At 41.8% G+C, this 22,050-nt stretch overlaps 1 protein-coding gene and 1 long non-coding RNA gene across 3 annotated transcripts in view; one reads left to right on the plus strand and one right to left on the minus strand.

Annotated features, from left to right (window-relative positions):
- The first annotated feature begins 11,186 nt into the window (after positions 1–11,186).
- LOC117188796 (zinc finger protein 271-like) overlaps positions 11,187–22,050 on the plus strand; it is a 68,942-nt gene continuing 58,078 nt past the window's right edge. For both annotated transcript variants that reach the window (XM_033393188.1, XM_033393189.1), the window contains exons 1-3: positions 11,187–11,284; positions 11,366–11,441; positions 18,318–19,209. In XM_033393188.1, the coding sequence (XP_033249079.1) occupies positions 19,024–19,209 (186 nt within the window). In that variant the 5' untranslated portion in view covers positions 11,187–11,284; positions 11,366–11,441; positions 18,318–19,023. The remainder of the gene's footprint in view (positions 11,285–11,365; positions 11,442–18,317; positions 19,210–22,050) is intronic.
- LOC117188799 lies at positions 20,401–21,202 on the minus strand. The gene is made up of 3 exons (XR_004472845.1): positions 20,905–21,202; positions 20,682–20,844; positions 20,401–20,610 (listed from the first exon to the last, which is right to left on the minus strand). It is a non-coding gene; the product is annotated as an uncharacterized LOC117188799 (long non-coding RNA).

Raw genomic sequence — 22,050 nt, forward strand, 5'->3', positions numbered from 1 at the left:
GAGTACAGACGTTGTACCAGGAGCCTACGGGAAACACCGGCAACCAATCAAACTAAGTTAATTTAAGGTGCTAAGATTTATAATAAAGTGTCAAATTATCAGAGGAACACCCCAATTGCCAATTCCAACTAGCCGAGGCACCGACACTACCCCACCCCGAGTCCACGCACGCCGTTTCGTATACACGACGAGCGACGCCCACTCTAGCCCCGATCCACCTCTCTACGAAAGGCCGCCCCCGACGCCGCCCTTAAGGTTCCATCTATTTCTACAAATTTCTTGTGGATTGACCCCTGGACGTGACTGAGCTTACCTCAGCCTGAAATAGGTCCATCACAGTTTACGGGGGCTGGCGTATTAGACGGTGGATAAAATTAGGCTTGCTGCTCAATTAGGCTCAATTGGTTGCACCGACAAAAGAACTATAAGCACTACCGTTTTTATTCGGAATGTGGATGTTTAGGAGCACTCGAAGGAGCGGGAACTCCCGGCGCCGTCGGTAGAAGGTGGACTTCTCCTTTTGTTCAGGCGAAGATCCGGCTCGAAGGACCAATGTTTGTAGTGGGGCGGATCGAAGCTCAACTCTCCCACAACGCAATTGATGATCCAGTGAACCTCCGAGTAGCCGTCATAAGAAATGAAAGCCATTGTGTTTCGTGGTATATATATAATTATGTGTGTGTATTTGGTTGGGGGTTCGCGCGGTAGATCGGCCGTCTGAGGCGGGGGTGAAATCCTGAAATCGCGGCCTGAACAGGAATAAAGGACAATCTTCATCATTATGGAAATATAAAGCACTCTTCTTTGTGCATACATATTTCTTGATTAGTTCTTTAGCTAGCGTATTTGTCATTACTTTGTATGTTATTTTAATGATTAGTTTATGAAGGTAATGGTATGTATCTTCCTTATCCTCTTCTCCCTTTATTAACCCAATTTGTCGGTTGTAATAGTTAATAGGTCTCTCGGTAATGGGGACATTGTTTTGATTATCTTCTTGCGCGCTATGTATGGTTGCGCCTGCACTGTCGGATACCTCACCAAGAAGGTTCTCGTTGAGCTTTACCTTTGATAGCGCATCTGCTACATAGTTTTCTTTTCATGGCAGATATTTTATTTTGAAGTCGAATTCGTTTAACTTTATTTTCCACCTTTGTAACTTCATGTTTAGCTCTTTTAGGTTATTCAACCATACTAATGGTTTATGATCACTAAGTATTTCGAAAGTTCTACCAAATAGGTATGATCGGAAATACTTAGTCGCCCACACGATAGCTAACAATTTCTTTTCGATGGCGGAATAATTTACTTCATGATTGTTTAATGTTCTGCTGGCATAACATATCGGCTTATGGTCTTGTGACAAAACAGCGCCTATTGCCATGTTACTAGCGTCTGAAGTTACGGAAAACATTTTATTAAGATCTGGGTAACTGAGAATGGGGTCTGAGCTAATAAGTACTTTCAATTTCTCAAATGCCTCGACGTATTTCTCTTCCTTGGGATCTATGATGGCTCGTTTCTTCAGCTTGAGTGTCATGGGTTTCGCTATATTTGCGAAGTTAGGGATATACTTCCTATAGAATCCACATAGTCCCAAAAATGATTTAATCTGTTTGGTTGTTTCTGGTATCGGGAACCTAACTATTGCTGAAATTTTGTTTGGATTCGGTACTATTTCCTCTGGTGTGACTATATACCCGAGGAATTCGGTTTCCTTCTTCATGAATTCACACTTATCCATTTGCAATTTTACGGTTGCGTCCCTTAACTTTCCGAATACTTTTCTTAAGGATAACAAGTGTTGGTCCAATGAGGTGGAGAAGATTATTATGTCATCTAAATACACTAAACAATCTGTGAAGATCAAATCTTCCAATAGGTTGTTCATGCATCTTTGGAAAGTTGCGGCTGCGTTTGTCAGCCCAAATGGCATCCGAGTGTATTCCTATTGACCATGTTTTGCTGAAAACGCTGTTTTCATGATTGAATTGGGTTCCATAGGGATTTAATGGAAACTTTTAGCCAAGTCAATCGTAGTGAAATATTGACATATTCCTAGTTTGTCAAGTATCTTATCCATTCTAGGAGTAGAGAACCGTCGCGGCAGTGTTTAGGGGATTTTGAAGTCCTCGATGTATTTTTCGCATAGGCCAGTAGTTGCTGTGGCGTCCTCTTGGAGGCATCATCCAGTGATGCCAGCACTGGCGCGCCCAGGTACTTCCTCCTTGCCCTTAAGAGAGCAGGACAGTTGCAGATGAGATGTTCCAGGGTTTCGGTTGCCCCAGGTTCGGCACATTTCCTGCAACTGTCTCTGTTTGTGATGCCTAGCTTTGTTGCATGCGCCGCAGCCAGGCAATGGCCCGTTAATATTCCCACTAATAATCTGCAGTCCTTCCGTGGTAGGTGCAGCAGGTTTATCATTGCGGTCCTTGCACATGATTTTCGAGGTTCTGCAGGCGATGGTACTCCTCCACCTACTTTCGGTTTGTGATCTGGCCTGCTTTTCTAGATCGCTGTGCAGCGTTCTAAGGGAGACAGGCACGTTCTCGGTTCTCGTATTCGCCAGCCCAACGCCTTTCTTAGCTAGTACGTCCGCCGACTCGTTTCCTTCGATGCCCTGGTGGCTGGGAATCCAGTAGATCCGCACTGACTTTGTCGTGCTTAGGGTATCTAGTGCTTCCCTGCTCGCCAAGACATTCCTGGAACTGACTGCGGACGACTGCATGAATCTTATCGCCGCTTGGCTGTCGACGAATAGGTTGACCGCATCGTGTGACCGCACTGAGAAGAGCGACCTCTGCTGCTTGCTTGATGGCAAAAACCTCTGCCTGGAATTTGCTACAATGGTCCGGTAGCTTATATGACAGCCTTATCTCAGGGTCTGTACAGTATAGGCCCGCTCCTACTCCTCCGTCCATCTTGGAGCCGTCCGTATATATATTGAGGTGCTCAGTTTGGTCTCTTCCGATTTTCCAGTCTTCAGGTCCCAAAGATGCGGTTGTTTTTACGTCAAGGCATGTTTGGGGGGTCATGTAATCAGTTGATCTGGTCATTTCCCTTCCAATTGAACTATGCCCGTATTCTTGTGGCGACATATTTTCTGAAGCGATGAGGCGTTGTGCTGCCTTTCCTGCAGTCAGACGGGCGTGGATGTCTAGGGGTTCGATTCCAAGTAGGGTTTCGAGTGCTTTTGTTGGGGTTGACCTCAGCGCCCCTGTAATACAGAGCAGAGCCTCTCGCTGAGTCTTTTCCATAAGCTTATGATACGTTTTCTTTCCAGTAGCTTGCCACCACACTAAGACTCCATACAGCAGAGTTGGTCGCACCACCGAGATGTAAATCCAATGCATCAGAGCCGGAGACAGGCCCCATTTGCTGCTGAGCATCTTCTTGGATGCATAAAGCGCAATGGTGGTCTTCTTCACCCTTTCCAATACATTGGGTTTCCATGCCAGTTTACTATCCAGTACTGTGCCCAGGTATTTGACTTGTGTTTTTGGGGTTAGCCTAGTTTTATTGATCTTCGGGGGGGTCCATATCGGTACCTTGTACCTCTTAGTAAAGAGGATGAGGTCCGCGTTGATACTGAGTCCTACTTCTTCCGCCCACTCGCGTATCTCCCTGAGTGTTCGTTCCATTAGTGAGCTGAGGGTCGATGGGCAAACACCCGTAATAAGTATGCTTATGTCGTCCGCATAAGCTGTTATTATTGGGGCCTTCCTTTCGTATCTCTTGATGAGGTCGTCGACCACCAGATTCCACAGGAAGGGCGACAGGACTACACCCTGGGGTGTGCCCCTGTGTGCCTCTTTTACCATGGAAGGTGCGCCCTACTCTGATTGCACCCGTCTGCAACCTAGGAGGTTCCTTATCCACAGGTTGATTGCTGGGTGTGTATTAGTCGCTACCAGGCAATTTGTTATTGCTTCCGTAGCCACGTTGCATACTTTTTATTGTGAAGGGCTTTCTCAATGGTAGCTACTACCGAGTGTAGTGCGGTCTCCACCGATTTCCTTTTAGTATAGGCATGCTGGTTGGTTGACATCAGTCAACTACCTCGTTCCTGATGTGTAAGTCCAGCAGCTTTTCTAGTGTTTTTAATATAAAGGAGGTAAGGCTTATCGGTCTATAGTCCTTGGGACTCGCATGGCTGCACTTTCCTGCCTTTGGGAGGAAGACAACTCTCGAGGTTCTCCATTGGATAGGCATATAGCCAGTACTTATACAAGCTGTGAATATTGCGGAGAGCCATGGGGTAATCGCGTCTTTGGTCACCTGCATCATGGCTGGGAATACCCCGTCAAGTCCTGGTGCTTTTGTGCCCGTAAAGGAGTCTATTGCCCAGTGGATTCGCTAAGTGGTTAACAGATCTGTTGGGGGGTGTTGTTCCTCGGTTTCTAGGTCCTGGTGCTCTTTGGCATCAGCGACCTCGGTGCAACCAGGGAAATGTTCCTCCATTAGTGCTGTTAGGGCTTCATCACTGCCCTCTGTCCACTGTCCGTCATCTAGCTTTAATTGGCTGCTTAGAGAGCAGCTTCCGTAGCCGTGCGGTTTCTGGTACTTTCTCGATGTTGGTGCAGAAGGTCCTCCACGAGTTCCGTTGTGCTTTACGTATTTCCTTCTTGTAGCCCCTGAGTGGGAGTCTGTATTCCTCATAGACGATCCCTTCGCTCGCTTGTTTGGCGATCTTAAAGAATTCCTTGAGGTTGTCCCTTTGAAGAGAGAGATCCCGGCTCCACCAGAGTGGCTTGGACCTCTTCTTCGTCCTCGAGGGTTTGCACGATGTGTGGTAGGCGTCCAGTAACACGTTGGATAGGGTCTCTAGAGACTTCTCTATGTCCTCCGCGGATTTCACTGTGCCCGGACTCGCGAGCTTCGAAGTAACTGTCTTTTTAAACTTTTCCCAGTTTGTATTCCGGGGGTTTCTATAGACTATGACCTTCGAAGAATGTTTGAAGTCGCACTTAAACTGAATGTACTTGTGATCTGAGAAGGAGGGTCTTTCGAGGACCCTCCAGCTAGATACCGTAGTACTTTTTCCCGTTGCAAGTGTTGGGTCTAGCACGTTGGATGAGGTCGGACCTACGAAGGTGTGCTCCTCCCCGACGTTTGCTATATATAGATTAGTTGCTAGTATAAAGTCTAAGAGTGACTCACCTCTATCATTGATGTCGGTGCTTCCCCACACATTGTGGTGGGCATTGGCGTCCGTCCCGATGACGAGTTGATAGTTTTTGGTGCCGGCTTCTGTCACCAGGCTCCTGAGTTCGTCGGGTGGTGCGGGTCTGTCGTGAGCCATGTAGCAGGAAGCCACCAGAAGGCGCTTTTCCTCACTTTCCAGCATCACAACCGTCAGGTCATCCGTGATGTAATGAGACATAAGGTAAGCATGGATTCCCTTTCGTACGAGTACGACGGTTCTGTTCCTGCTTACCGATGTTGTGTAGAACAGAATGTGATTTGAGGACTTTAGTCCGGCCACTGAATTGCCTGTCGCAATCCAGGGCTCCTGGACTAGAGCTATGTCGGCGAGCCCTTGCTCCATGGCGATGAGGAGCTCCGCCGACGCTACCTTGTTTTTATGCAAGTTGAGCTGCTGCACACTCAGCATGGGTTCACTTGCATCCGACGGGTTGACTACTAGCGTCAGGTCACCGTCTTCCTCGTCTTCGTCCTCAAGCGCAAGACCCTGGGCGGCCTCCACGATGGACTCGAGACCTGCAGGGTATGCGCGTCCTTGTCCTCAGGGTGGCGCTTTTTGAGGCGCAGGTAGACGCTACCCATGCCCCACGCCATCTTCCCGAACTTGGGATACAGCAGATCCTCTGCCTCCTTGTTTATTTGGAGGATCACACATTGGCCCCCCCTCGTTGGGTAGTGGGCTACCAATGTGTAGGATCCTCCAATCGGTCGTTGGCACGTCCGCGTTTTGCCGCTGAAGGAGCTTCAGCGCTCGGTCCCCCTGGATTGTGATGGGGAAGAGTACCTTCGCCTTAGGCTTGGACGGGATAAGCTCCCGGTCCACAACCTCCAGCTTGGCCCCCTCCCACATCGCCTCCAGCTGGCAGACCGTACTCGTCAGCCACCTTAGGGTTGGATCGTCGTTGCACTTTAGGATCTTAACCCCATTTAGCCACCCAGCACCATCGAACGTGGGCATTGGGGCCGAGGGGTCTTCCTCCATGTGTGCAAACAGTGCGGCGATGAGACGCGCGTGCACCAGCTTCCACTGTGCCGCTGACATCTTGCCGTTTTCCTCGCTCCGGTCGATGATTGCCACGATCAAATGTCGTTTGGTCACATCGCTGACCTTCGCTTTCGGTTTCGATGGCTTCTTGGCCACTTTCGGTGGAGGGGCTGCACTCTTGGGCCCGCGTTGCTGCTTGCTCGCCGGAGTGTCTTTAATGGCACTCTCAGTCGAGCGTTGCCTCTTGGTGGCCATCATCTCCTCCACCTTATTGGCATATTCGCCATTCGACGCCCTCATCTGTGGCATCTGAGCGTAATGTAGTCGGCCCTCCTCTACTCGCTGCTCGGCCCAGGCTAGCTTGACCTTCTCCTCCTGGGAGATGTCTGCTTTACCTTGCAGCCGGCTTTTGATATTGAGGGCCGCTTTGTATTGTGCTTTGACCTTCATCCCCTCTGTGGAGATAATGTTTTTGATCCCCAATCGGCCGACTAATTATTTCGAATTAAATAAAACTCGGCGCAGAAATAAAATTACGATATGTTCTTTAATGCGTGACATCCAAATTGCAAGTTTGGCTTGCCTGCCCTTTACATTGCCGCTCCGATCGCTAAGCGCAGCTTCGCTCGGCCGACGTCGGTAGGCAGACGCAAAGCGGAGATAGCGAAGAGCGAGCTGGCAGAGAGCGTTTAGCAGGGCAAGCAAGCGCAGAGCTTTAACAAACAAATGAGTGACATAGACATAAGTAACAAACAAAATAAGCGGCTGAGGGCCAAGAATTAGGTGCTATTTGGCAAGCAGCTAATCGGCTGGGTTCTGCTCCGAACATTCACCCCCCGTTGGAAGGCAAAGGCTTTCAACAGATCCATCCTGAAGGGGCAGAACCGCTATTTTTCCAACGGCCCTCTTGAAAAGGCCTTTTTGAGTGCGGATGACGGCTACTCTGATGGTTTCATCTTTTCCTGGTATGACGCTCTCAATGCGGCCAAGCGGCCACCTTAATGGTGGCAGCGTTTCCTCCTTGATCATGACGAGCGTTCCTAGCTTGATGTTTGGAGACGATGACCGCCACTTGCTCCGCTCCTGAAGAATCGAAAGATACGCCGTGCTCCATTTCTCCAAAACGCCTGCTTCATTTGACACAGCCGCTGCCATCGACTAAGTAGGTTGACCCGGAGATGCGCCACATCTGGCTCGTCGAATGCAGCTTTCGGGGCTCCATTGAGAAAGTGGTTTGGCGTGAGCACATCTAGATCATCGGGACCTTCTGTAATTGCATAAAGCGGACGGGAATTTAACAAAGCAGAGATTTCACAAGCCAAGGTCTGAATTTCATCAAGAGTAAAAATGTAGGTCCCGACGATGCGATGAAAATGATATTTAGCTGCTTTAACAGCCGCCTCCCACAAACCCCCAAAATGAGGTGAGCGAGGGGGGATGAATTTCCAGTCGATTCCACTAGAAACGCAGAGATGTGACACAGCCGACGTATGAGGATCACTGAGGAACATTTGCCGAAGCTCCAAAAGCTCATTTTTTGCTCCTACAAAATTTGTAGCGTTGTCTGACCAGATGATTCGAGGTTTGGGACGTAGACTTATAAAACGCCTTAATGCTGCCAGAAAGGATTCTGTAGATAGATCCCGAACGACTTCCAAATGAGTTGCTTTGGTGCTAAAGCATACGAAGACAGCGATGTAACATTTGATAGGAGGCCTGCTTCTGACTTCCGACTTGTGATAAAAGGGTCCGCAAAAATCAACGCCCGTTGTGTGGAATGCTGGATTAGTCCTTACGCGATCCGCAGGCAAGTTTCCCATGATATGTTCCCTCAGCACTGGCTTCAAACAAAAGCATCTAACACATTTGCGAATGATTATTAATTGACACTGCAACTCAGAGATCACGTCGGGGTCACCAAATTTTATGTGGAGATAATGTTTTTTATCCCCAATCGGCCGACTAATTATTTCGAATTAAATAAAACTCGGCGCAGAAATAAAATTACGATATGTTCTTTAATGCGTGACATCCAAATTGCAAGTTTGGCTTGCCTGCCCTTTACATTGCCGCTCCGATCGCTAAGCGCAGCTTCGCTCGGCCGACGTCGGTAGGCAGACGCAAAGCGGAGATAGCGAAGAGCGAGCTGGCAGAGAGCGTTTAGCAGGGCAAGCAAGCGCAGAGCTTTAACAAACAAATGAGTAACATAGACATAAGTAACAAACAAAATAAGCGGCTGAGGGCCAAGAATTAGGTGCTTTTTGGCAAGCAGCTAATCGGCTGGGTTCTGCTCCGAACACCCTCCTTGGAGCGCTTCGGCCCGTCCCTACGCAGGGAGCTGGTGCCTGGTTCCGGCGAGCGGAGAAGGCTCTCTTCCTCCGTCCTGCTTAGAGAGAGCACGCTCTCCAGATCCGTGTCTGTGTCGACTACGGCATCTGTGCGGCTCAACTTGCAGGCTGCGGAGTGAGTTGTTTTTGTTGTTGTTGTTGTGGCAGTAGCTTTACAACTGACTTGGCCTGCTCCCGCCAAGTCTGAGGTGTGACCGCTGGCGACACGCAGAGAGGATTGCTCCTCCCCTAGCCCGCCGGTGGTAGCAGTCACGCTTCCCACCGACGTTTGGGTTGACATCCCAACCCGTGCTTCATCTATCTTCGCCTCCATATTTGGCCCGAGGGTCCATACTGGCTAATATTTTTCGGGGGGACCACCCCCTAGCGTTTTAGGCCTGACCGCCAGGCACCTCTAGCCATGGCCCTGGTTCGGTTCCCCCGACTTTGAATCGGGAAGACGTTTGTATAGTATGCTTGACAGTACTTGTGAAAGTCAAATTATCACCTTCTATGTACTGCAAGTCGTTATACTCATACAATACCTTTTTCAGCTTTTCCTTTTCTTCATCGTTCAAATGTTCTAGCCTTAATTCGTTACTTTCCCTTAATTCATGATCTATTGCGGAAGTGAAGAATTGGTCCATCTCTAAGGATGGGCTAGGATATTCAGAGGTGATCATATCCTTCTTTGACGATATATCGTCGCCTTCAGGTGTTGTTTCGCTTACTTTAATAACCTCTCCGCCTGACATGATTGGGAATGTTCTTTCTCCTAACTTTACAGTATTATCTCTGTAGCTAATTACTGCTTGACTGGCCACCAGATATTCTCGGCCTAGCAATATATCGCAGTTCCTAGAAATGTTGAATATGTAAAACTTTTGTTCGGACGGACAGACTTTATTATTATTATTTTTTGTTAGTTTAACCGGTCCATTGATCGTTTGGACTTTTACGTTTTCTTTATTTATTCGGGTATTCGTGAAATTCTCCTTCATGATATTAATAGAAGATCTCGAATCTACGATACCTCTGAATACTTTGTTATTTATAGTAATTTCTATATAGGATCCCCCTCTGTTTCTTCCGAGGCTATCTGATGAGAATTTACTTCCATCTTTATCTGATCGCTTTGGCTTTCCCTAGCTCTTTTAGTAGGTTGGTTAGGCCTACTGCTACTAGCTTGGTTATTCTGGCTATGGTAATTGATAGGATTTTGGGACTGCCCTTGTTGCAATGAATTTCGGAATTCATGACGAAGTCCTTGGTTATTATTATTATTCCGAGATGAACTCGTTTGATCATGCAAATTCTGCGATTGTTGCTGGCTATTATTATTTGTATAATTTGGGTAATAGTTGCCCGTATTCCTACGATTAGACTGCTGTTGTTTCTGCCTTACTTTGCTCACATTTTTCTCTTCTGTATTATTTTCATATAATCCCTCTTCTTGAGCTACCTTTTTATACCCGATACTCAAAATGAGTATTGGGGTATATTAGATTTGTGGTGAAAATGGATGTGTGTAACGTCCAGAAGGAATCGTTTCCGACCCCATAAAGTATATATATTCTTGATCAGCATCAATAGCCGAGTCGATTGAGCCCTGTCTGTCTGTCCGTCCGTCCGTCCGTCCGTCCGTCTGTCAGTCTGTCCGTCCCTATCAGCGCCTAGTGCTCAAAGACTATAAGAGCTAGAGAAACGACATTTTATATTCGGACTTCTGTGATATGTCACTATTACAAGAATATTTCAAAGCTTTGCCCCGCCAACTTCCGCCCCCACAAAGGACGAAAATCTGTGGCATCCACAATGTCAAAGATACGAGAAAACAGAAAACGCAGAATTGTAGAAGATGACTATATCTTCTAGAGTGCAAAATCTGAACTAGATCGTATAATTATTATAGCCAGAATCAAGAAAACAATTTCATTCTTTCTCGCTCTGTCTCTCTCTAACACACAGGTTTCATGGTCGGTTTTGCCAATTGCAAAATATGAGTTCAAGGATCTCAGTACCTATAAGAGCCAAAGCAACCAAATTTGGTATCCACACTCCTGTGATATCGGACCTTGACCGTTTTGTGTCAAAATTTCGCCACACCTCCTTCCGCCCCCGCAAAAGACGAAAATCTGGGGCATCCACAAATCTCAGAGACTATTAAGGCTAGAGTAACCAAATTTGGTATCCGCACTTCTGTTAGATCTCACTATAAAACGTATATCTCAGAATTTCGCCCCACCCCCTTTCGCCCCCACAAAGGTCGAAAATCTGTTGCATCCATAATATTGCCGATTCGAGAAAATTAAAAACACACAATCATAGAGAATGACAATATCTATCCGGTTGCGGAATCTGGATCAGATCAGATAATTTTTATAGCCAAAAGCAACAAATCAATTTGCAGTGGCTACGCAGCGCCTGACGTCACGCTCAGAATGACTTTCTGTCTATCTCGCACGCACTCTATTAGCGGCGTCTGCCGGAGGAAAGCCATACTGACTGAGCATCGGGTATAAATGTACAGTTGGGGTGTCCGCAGCAACTCACAACGTTCCTACTCGTTTTAATATTACACCTAGTTTTAAAGATCTTTTGGAATATTAAAAGGCGATTGAATGAAACTGTCAATAGTCCAGAATATTCTGGGAAATATGATGCTGTCAAACGCAAAACATAAATTTTTTGAATGTTTGCAATCAAAATTTTAGAAAATCAATCGAAACGGATCTGTAATTTGTACCCAAAGTATCTCTGCGTCGGTGTAAGTAGCTCTGGTTTTCCTCGGAATACGATCGTGTGTTTACCTAATATTAAAAAAATCTTGTTTTTTTTTTATAAACAGTAATTGACAACACGATCAACATAGAAAGAAATTTATTTTTTACCGAAACGTACCAAAAGATATACGAGTCTGTATAGTAAGTATGAAAAAAATTGTGGTATTAAACCAGAACATTTTGTAAAATGTTTTTTTATGGGAGTGTAAATGTAGAGAAAAAAGAGATTCATGGCTCCGAATATTTATTTTTTGCATTCGAATCGATTAGAATTGGGAAACATATTAAAGGGTTAATTCGAAAAAATCTGGTCACAACTGAAAATGCTGTCTTTAGATGAAATACCGCCCCTGAAACGCTAAATAGAATACAAATGATTTAAGGTACAACATTAACATTCATACGTTATGTACATACATTTAATACTTACTGAAAAGACTTTTATCCAAAAACTGCAGTTCAATCGAGGTCTCAGAGATGATCATACAAAATCCATCCCTATTTATAAAATGCTATAACTCTGGTATTTATATCACAAGCTCAAACTTAAAGAAAACTTTGTTTAATTAAAAAAAACCTAAAAGAACACATTCTTTATTGATTATGTATGTACACTCCCCGACACTTTAATACGACACACTAAAATGTACACTTTAGGCACCAATATTTCCGGCACAAGCCAAATAAAACGGTGAATTTTAATTTTCCTCAAATCTCTATTCAATTTAGCATAAATTAAAAAAAAAAAATATCAATATTCATCAAAGTAGATTGAGGAAAACACGCACAAACATACATGTGTAGGGGTATTACTTATTATAAATTATAAATTTTGGAGTCAGAGTTGCCGAAAAAGCTCGGCAGCTTCCAACAGTCGGTTTGCCCTTAAAAACTGGAAAACTTCTGAACCGAGTGAGGTACATTTTTCATATAATATACTATCGTCTTTAAGGGTTTTAAGAATCGTACCCGCGACCATAGCCGGTCGCTACATATCGTATTCAGACTTCAGTGATATTACACAATTCAAAATTTCGCCCCGTTCCCTTCCGTCGCCACAATGGACGAAAATCGGAAACGGACAATTAATCATATAAAACTATCAAATCTATCAGATTGCCGAATCTGGTTTAGATCGGAATTATTACAGCCAGAAGAAAATTAAAAATTTTATTGACTACGGTACACCTTCCTTACTCATTCTCTCTCTTTCTGACACTCTTTCCCGTGCAATGTGAGCCCTCTGGCGGAAGGGACGTAGTTACCAACACACATACTTACTGAGTATCGGGTTTTAAGGACTTGATTCGATGTTTTGAGTGCTTATATGTACATCTATTGAGTGGGGCGATGTGTGTGGTATTAATCATCAGTTCTCTAAAACCATCCGGACAAAAAATGGTTGCTTATCACTCAGAATTGATCTTCCTAATTTCTCTAATCTAATCTCTATCAAAAATTTGCGATATGACCAGTTGTTTTACGACAATATAGAGGATCAGTTTATTAAAAGTATTTTGTTCCATTTCGCTGTTTAAACTTTTGTTTTTATACCCGATACTCAAAAGAGTATATGGGTATATTAGATTAGATGTCTGTAACGTCCAGAAGGAAGCGTTTCCGACCTCATAAAGTATATATATCTCAGATCAGCATCAATAGCCGACTATTGAGCCATGTATGTCTGTCCGTCTGTAGGTCCCTATGAGCGCCTAGTGCTCAGAGGCTATAAGAGCTAGAGCAACCAAATTTGGTCTCCACACTCCTGTGATAACGATCTGCACAAGTGTATTTCAAAGTTTCGCCCCACCCCCTTACGCCCACAGAAAGAACGAAAACCTGTAGCATCCATAATATTGAAGATAAGAGAAAACTAAAAACGCACAATCATAGAGAATGACCGTATCTATGAGATTGCTGAATCTGGATCAAATCGGATCATTTTTATAGCCATAAGGAAGAAATTAATTTGCAGTGGCTACGCAGCGCCCGACGACACGTGCAGACACGTTTTCTGTCTCTCCCGCACGCACTCTTTGTCGCTTAATGTCGCTACTCACACCTTCATCCCAGTTAAGGCCCCGCAGAGCAAAAAGTAAAAAGTTTTTCTGTACTGATTCTATACGGTCCTGGTGTACTTTGTACTGAGGGCACCATACACAGGAGCCGTATTCTAAGATCGGACGAACAAGCGAGGTATAGAGAGTCTTTGTTATATAGGGGTCGTCAAATTCCTTTGACCACCTCTTTATAAACCCAAGCACCCAAGCATGGCCTAATTTAACATGGTAGAAATGTGTTCGGAAAACTTTAACTTGGGGTCTAACATAACACCCAGATCATCCACCAGGGTAATTCTCTCAAGAGAACCACCAAATAGGGTATAGGGAGCCAACAAGGGGCTAAAAGGTCAAGTTTATGCGCTAAAAGGGAATGGTTTACAGAGTCGAATGGTTTACTAAAGTCGGTGTAAATAACATCCGTCCGGATAGCTTTGCTATACCTCTATAATTTTTTGCGTCAGACTTGCTACCTTTTTTATGGAGAGGAATTATAAACGATTCCTTCCAGATTGGGGGGGAAGAAAGCAGAATCAATGGACAGGGTGAATAGTTTTAGCAAGGGTCCACACAGTGCCTCGGCACAGTACCTGAGTACACAACCTGGAACCCCGTCTGGACCCGGTGAAAACACCGGCTTTACTAGTCGAAGATTTTAAAGTAAAGAACATTCATTTAACAAGGGACAGAAAATGCCGTTCGACCTCGGTAAACCGTATGTGTACGGATGACCAGAGTAGCTTTCCTCAGAATAGGTGGTTTGGAAAAATTGGGCAAAAAGATCGGCAATTGCCTGATCATTATTTGCCGACGTATTACAAAATGATAGCGAGGATGGGTGTGCGGACGTTCTACGCTTACTGTTTACGAAGCAGTAAAACTGTTTAGGGTCCTGAGAAAAACGTATCCTGCATCGAGATAGGTAGTTCTTATAGCATTGTGCATTAATAACTGAAAAGTTTGACCGAGCTATTACATAGCGAGAGTGAGAAGTAGGAGAACCCACTTCTAGAAATTTTTTATAATGTCTTGATTTTAAGTTTTTTGGACTGGATAACTCTTTGGTGAACCAAGAGGGTTTCCAGATCTAATCGGACAAGAAAGCGGGACACAAGAATCAAAAAATGTGGCAAGAGCATTGTAAAAAATGTTTGTGCCTTTTATGACATCAGTGCACAAGTAGAAAGCGGCCAATCAAGATCCCTAATGAGGTTATTAAGCTTCGCAAACTCGGCTTTACGAAAGCAGCGGACACGTTCAGGTAGCCTACTCGACCGATCCAATACAGTTGGTCCTATATCTAGCGACACCTCGAAAGTAGGGTGGTAGGCGTCTTCAGGTATAGTGAGCGGAAGGGCTCGGGTTAACAACACTATGGTCGGATCCGATACAAAGCACAGATCAAGCAATCGACACAAGGAATTTTTCACATGATTGACTTGAGACAGGGACAGGTCAAGCAGGCCGTCAACAAAGTCATGTCGTGACATGGGCACTAGGATACTAGACTCCTTTACCGAAGACCAAACAGTTCCTGGCAAGTTGAAGTCACCAAGAACTATCATACGATCTTTATCAGATAGCGAGGAAGAAACAGCGGTTAAAGCGGACAAGTGCTGCTCATAAATTGAAATATCCGAAGAAGGTTGGATATACGAGCAAGTAATGAATATAGCAAAAGCGGGAAGAATCAGTTTTACACACAGGAATTCATAATAGAGCCCATCGCAATGCCCAGGAAAATAAAATTCAACTTTCAGAAAAGTATTACTTCCCCAAAATGAAAAGGAAAATAACAGATCTGATTAAGCAATGCCGCGTTTGTAAAGAGCAGAAATATGACAGACATGCCCAAATCCACAATTAAAAGAAACCCCTATTCCAAAATATCCTGGACAAATAATACACATATACTCTACTGAGAAAGTACTGGTACTGACTGCAATAGATAAATTTTCGAAACTTGCCCAAGCTAAAATCCTTAAATCAAAAGCCATGGAAGACATAAAAAATCTTACATGACATTTTATTCTATTACGGCGTATCTGAGTACGTAGCAATGGACAACGAAAAATCCCTCAACTTCAGAACAATAACCTTTAGGTTACATGATCAGCTAAATATTAAAATATTTAAAGCACCACCTTATAAGAGCTCTGTTAACGGGCAAGTAGAGAGATTCCACTCTACCCTTTCGGAGATCATGAGATGCATAATAACAAAGCAGGAACATCGGACATTTGAGGAATTATTGGATAGGGCAATTTATGAATACAATTACTCTGTACATTCGGTAACAAACAAAAGACCACTAGACGTATTCTTTGGACGAAACGTAACTACTAACCCAGAACAATACGACAGCAACAGGCAAAATAACATTAACAGAACTAAACAGAAACGTAAAGTAATAAAGAACTACGTCCCGGGACAGGAAATATTTGTTAAAAGAAACACAAGATTAGGTTCAAAGCTAACACCGAGATTCCAAAAGGAAATAGTTAAGATAAATCATGACACGACAATTAAAACGGCCGCCGGCCGAATAGTTCACAAAAGTAATATCAACGAGGGGGAACGTTGTGAGCTGCTGCGGAGACCGCAACTCTATATTTATACCCGATACTTAGTCAGTATGGCTCTCCTCCGGCTGACGCCGCTAATATTAAGCGACACGACAAAGAGTGCGTGCGAGAGAGACAGAAAATCACCACTGCAAAAAGATTTGTTCCTTTTGGCTATAAAAATGATCCGATCTGATTCAGATTCCGCAACCGAATAGATATAGTCATTCTCTATGATCGCGCGTTTTTAGTTGTCTCGAATCTGCACTATTGTGGATACAAAAAATTTTCGTCCTTTGTGGGGGCGGAAGGGGGTGGGGCGAAATTTTGAGGTATACGTTTTATAGTGAGATCTAACAGGAGTGCGGATACCAAATTTGGTTGCTCTAGCCTTAATAGTTTTTGAGATTTGTGGATGCCCCAGATTTTCGTCCTTTGCGAGGGCGGAAGGGGGTGTGGCGAAAATTTGGTTGCTCTAGCTCTTATAGGTTCTGAGATCCTTGAACTCACATTTTGCAATTGGCAAAACCGACCATGAAACCTGTATGTTAGAGAGAGACAGAGCGAGAAAGAATGAAATTGTTTTCTTGATTCTGGTTATAATAATTATACAATCTAATTCAGATTTTACACTCTAGAACATATAGTCATCCTCTACGATTCTGAGGGAGCGGAAGGGGGCGGGGCAAAGTTTTGAAATATACTTATAGCAGTGACATATCACAGAAGTCCGGATATAAAACGTCGTTGCTCTAGCTTTTATAGTCTTTGAGCACTAGGCGCTAATAGGGACGGACAGACGGACGGACGGACAACGGACAGACAGACAGGGCTCAATCGAATCGGCTATTGATGCTGATCAAGAATATATATACCTTATGGGGTCGGAAACGATTCCTTCAGGACGTTACACACATCCATTTTCACCACAAATCTAATATACCCCAATATTCATTTTGAGTATCGGGTAAAAAAACAGTATTGAGGACTACCAAAAATACAATCGACTAATCAAATAACATTTGGCGAAACCGAATAATGCATAAATGGATGATATTTCAGAGTCAGCTTTTTTAACGCTGGGTATAATATGAAATATAATTATATCCCGTACTCGAAGAGTTTAGTTTTGTGATGGATGTGGATGTGTGTAAGCCCAGTAGAAAACGTTTTTGTTACGGTTTTGCTCTATGTTTAGTACAAAAGAATATATTAATCCAATTTTTAGTTTTCATTATGATAGCAATAAACAGTGGTCGCGAACGTATGCGAAGTAGAAATCGACTATGGCTTCATCTAATAAATAGAAAAATCTGCGAAATGGAACAGAATATTCTTAAATCAAATCAATTATTTTAAAACAGGAATAATGTAGATTTCTATTGAGTATTTAAACAATAAATTATCTCTATTGGTGTTTTTTTAAATGAATTATGTATAGGTCCCGAACGTACGATTTTTCCATGTTTTTTTATCTTTATTTCATTCGTATTTCCTTAACAAACAACTTAGTTGAACAACTTTTATCAAGAATCATCTTTCATATAGGAGATAATATTAAAGGAAAACGTGGCTATAAAAATACCAGAAAATTAATTAATGAATTTATATGGCAATTGGTTAAATAAGTTAAATTTCAATCAATTTAGAAAATAATATCAGAAATATAGTATATGGTCCTGGTGGACTTTTCTTGCTAGTTGATGCTTTAGACTTACGATTCAGATGAAAGTGGAAATCAAAGCAAAGCGAAATAAGAAAACTGACGATTTATTCTCTATTGAGATAAGTGGTACTTTTTATTTTTGACGACTTACCCTTTGAAGCGGCTGTCGTCACTTTTCGTTTTTTTGCCTTTGCTTTGATGATATTTGATGCTCTTAGCAACGTAAGCAGAAGCTGTTAGTTTCATTTTGATAATTTTGATAGGCTCGAAGCAGATAAAAGCAAGATTTTTACAATTTTTGCTGCTTCGACAAACACTGCTTTTAAGTCTAATTTTTCTTTGCCGGCTACGATATGATCATAAAAAGGCGGAGCCTAAATGAAAAGCACTCATTCACTGCAATGATAGAGATGAAAAAAATATTCCAATCATTATACCAGTGTTTGTGTTCTGCGCGTTTCACTCAAACTCGGGAAAAACTTGTTATGAGTGAGACGGTGGATATTTATGAATGGGGGTAAAGGTGTAAAATCGAACCAATTCACCTGCGTTGCGTGGTCAAAATGTGAAAAGAATTTGACAAGAGGTAATGAGAGATGCTATTTATGGTTGCTTATAATAATTCAAATTTTCTCTAACAAATCTAACAAAATGCCTTAATCCCTAAATAGTGATGAATAAATAGTGATATAACCAACAACATTGACCTTTCTATACTATATTTCAGTATGAACGAATTATGAAATATGAATATACATACATAATCTACTATGCAACGTTAATTAAATGTGCGGAAGACGTTTTAGCAACAAGTTGAGATGCTACCTGAATTTACAATACATACAAACATCAAGTCGAAACTGAGCAACTATTCTATCTTAGTTTGTGTTAAGTCACGAATGCATTTGTGTGCGTGTAGCCCGCCTGCGGAAGCATAGTAGCAATGGTACAGGTGCACACATTCGTGTGTGTACTCGTATTGCTTGAGTATGAATACAAGTATAAGAGAGTATGCGAGACGAGTTTGTCTGAGATCAATTGATAGCCATAGCATTGTGTAATGTTGATCTTGTTTTGGTACCGTAGTGGAGCATTGAGTTAAATGAGCCCAGCTCTTAGCTATGCTGGTTGGCTTGTTTGACGGCAACTTCGTGTGCCTATGTATATGTGAACGTCTTTCTGTTGTTTGAATGGTATCAGCATTGCAGGTGTTTGCAGTCTGCCTTTTAGAAGGTCATGGTTAATACAAGCCATCCTGACCATGCAGTAGTTGTTGAGCATTGAATGAAATGTGTTCATAAAGTTCCGCACAAAATTGAAGAAGTAATAGTTTATTAACTTATAAAGTGTTCCAATTATTTTTACATTTGTCAAGCATATGCGGACCAAACTGTTTAAATTGCACCATAAATAAGAACCTAATATTTAAAGAAATGGAAACCTGCGTTCTTATACCAAAGGAGTTCGCATTAGTTACAACATCATTGACACCCTTTAATGGATCAGGAGTAGCCGTATATTCAATAACTGATATCAAGGAGGGATCATTATTCTACCCGTTCCAAGGAACAGTTCGAACCGATAAATTAGATACGTTAAAAGATATTGAAAACAACGATGTAAGTAATATTTTACTTGTTTTGAAGATTATCATTTAACTATTTTTAAAATTAAGAAAAAAAAGGTTGAGAAGAAGTTTTTTACTTTCATTTTTGTTACAATATTGAGTAACTAACCACGGTACTAATGATATTAAAGCATATTTGTACAAGCCCCAGAAAAAGGTATTTTGTATTGTTCTTACTAACTGTTTGGAACGCATAGAGAACCATAGGAAAAATTTCCATTTCGTAGCTTATCTTTATCTTTAAACTCTTGATCGGTATGAAAATCCGATTCAATAAACACACTGGGTATCTGTTGTGTTTTTATGCTTTTTCAGCTAAAATTATATACCTACATATATCAAAGAGTTTTTTAAATAAAATTTAGTAAAAGTTTATGCAGATATAAAAACCGTTCACATTTGATTACATCCACATTTTAATCAAATTCTGTGTTGCCCATACCAGATCGTTTGAGAGGATAGTTTTGACAACATAAGAGCCCGCTTATTAGATTTCGATTTATTGGTCATTGAACTTTAAGGATATAGAAAATTCGAAGATAGCTTCCTTACTGGTTCTTCCTTCTCTGCTACATACTAATTATTCTCAGGTCTTGAGCGAGGTCCATCTGTATTTTGAAGACCTTCTGTGAGAACTTCATTCAATTATCTGTATTGCGCCTTTAAAAATGCATAACATCATGGGAGTAACATGTAATGCACGCACACTGTTGCGTGATTAGCAGCCAAGACATCAAACTTAACAATAACAATTGATGGAAGCGGTGGGCTGTGTTGGTGTAGAACACATGCAATTGATTCTTCAAATATCATTCAATTGCACTAAAAAAATCATTCTACAATGTTAATAAAAGTTCGGCTTTTGAATATGAGTGTCTTTACAGATGATATTATGGATATTATGGATCTCCAAAAATTTGCAACGAAGCACACCTTACCTAATAAAGTATATATTATTGATATACCTATTGTATGTACATGTATACATGTTTTTTAATCAAAAAGTTTCTTTCTATCGTTCGTATGTATAACAGATATATAGACAAATGTTGGGTAATTCAGCCTACTAAAAACTGCCTGATTAAAAAAAAGGTTGCTCGGTTCGGCTATTTATGCTGATGATTAGTATCCTAAAAATTAATAAGTGTGCTGCAAGTATCTGATCAAAATCATATTACCCGCTTTAAGCGTATATAAATTCTTTAACTTCGCTCTACTGACTCTACGATCACACCAGGTAGCAGGCATTGACTGTGATCACTCTCCCATGACTTTAAGAATTTCTTAAGACGTACACCAGACAATTTAAAGAAGTTCTCACAGTCTTCAAGAATAAGTGTGTAAAGTTAAAGCTAGTATGTGTTTTTCTCATAGCCCAAGTACTTGAAATAATCTGTGCAAAAATAACAATATAACAAGAAATATAATGATATAATGATCAGATCCAGGCCACTTCTAACATACCTATACGTTAGACTGAGTGAGGTACATAATCTTCTTTGAAACTGTAATTTATTTCTCAATATCATATATGTAAGTATGTTTACATAAATCATATATGTATATTTATACATATATAAATATATCGGATCGGATATGGTTCCTTCCGGGCTCATAAGACTCTGCACTAAGATACAAAGGTATAAATTTATTCTACTGACGTGTATGTACATATGTTCATACTTACATATACACAAAGATACATACATATGTAGGTAGATCGGATTCCACCAGTAGTATGCGTGCATTAAGGGTGATCACTCTCCCATGACATTAAGAATTTCTAAAGATGTACACCAGATAATATAAAGAAGTTTTCACAGTATTTTTGATGACTTCAGTAATCATTTCGGCATGTGTGGGAAAAATGTATGGCATGCTAGGTAGAATATCTAAAATAATTTAAGGTTAACAAGGTTAAAACCAGTAGAAAAGCTTCTGCCTGCCGAAGATTGTATACTCTTCAAGTTAGACGACACAAGGAGTGCCCCAACAAACTGCAAGAAACGCAACTACCGTGAAGAAGTGATCTTTGGAATGTACATACATATATGTATACTAACGCATATAAAAGCTTATGGGCATTTTTAACAGGTTGAGTCTTTTCAAATGTCTCCCCAATGCTGGGATTTTTGTCATTGGTTTTATTCCACTATAATTTTTCTATACTTCTTGTATGGAAAAAGTGGTAGTCGGTTTAACAGAACCAATAAAATGTGACGTTAAAAAACACGAAATACTAAAAATCAATATTTTGCTATTGCTATTTTGAATCAACTGCTAAAACAATGTTCATGTTTTTATTTTATTGACTTGTTGGTTTATTTTGAATTCGTTTGAGCAGGGTGCTATACGAGTGCAGAGCACATACTCTACGCATATATGGAGAGTTGGCATATACAGTACATATATTCAACAATTTACACATTTGTGAACAAATGCAAATGTTCGGGCAAAGGCTTATCTTTCGTTGCGTGTACCATTCAAAGGAGGAGTGAGTTTGAAACCTAAACTATTGGGAAACTGAATAGTAAAACCATTATGCATCAATGCAGCACCTGAAAATTTTTGCGGATTGTTTTGGGTCTATGCTCTCTGAAAACTGTGTATACACGGAATTACTTACACGGGAAATATAAGATCTTCTAGACAGGCAATCGGTCAATTGCAAATGCGCGCAAAATATTCTTTATACTGGAAAATATCTAATTGTTTATTTTCCTGTACCTAAATCGAATTAGCTGTTTGTTTTTAAATGTGTATGTTCATACAAGTAGGTTGCTATTTATATAACTGGCAAAACAATGAAAAAACAAACTTTAATGCTTGAAAA

The sequence above is a fragment of the Drosophila miranda genome, chromosome 4 (genome assembly GCF_003369915.1).
Source record: "Drosophila miranda strain MSH22 chromosome 4, D.miranda_PacBio2.1, whole genome shotgun sequence".
Classification (NCBI taxonomy): Eukaryota; Metazoa; Arthropoda; class Insecta; order Diptera; family Drosophilidae; genus Drosophila; species Drosophila miranda.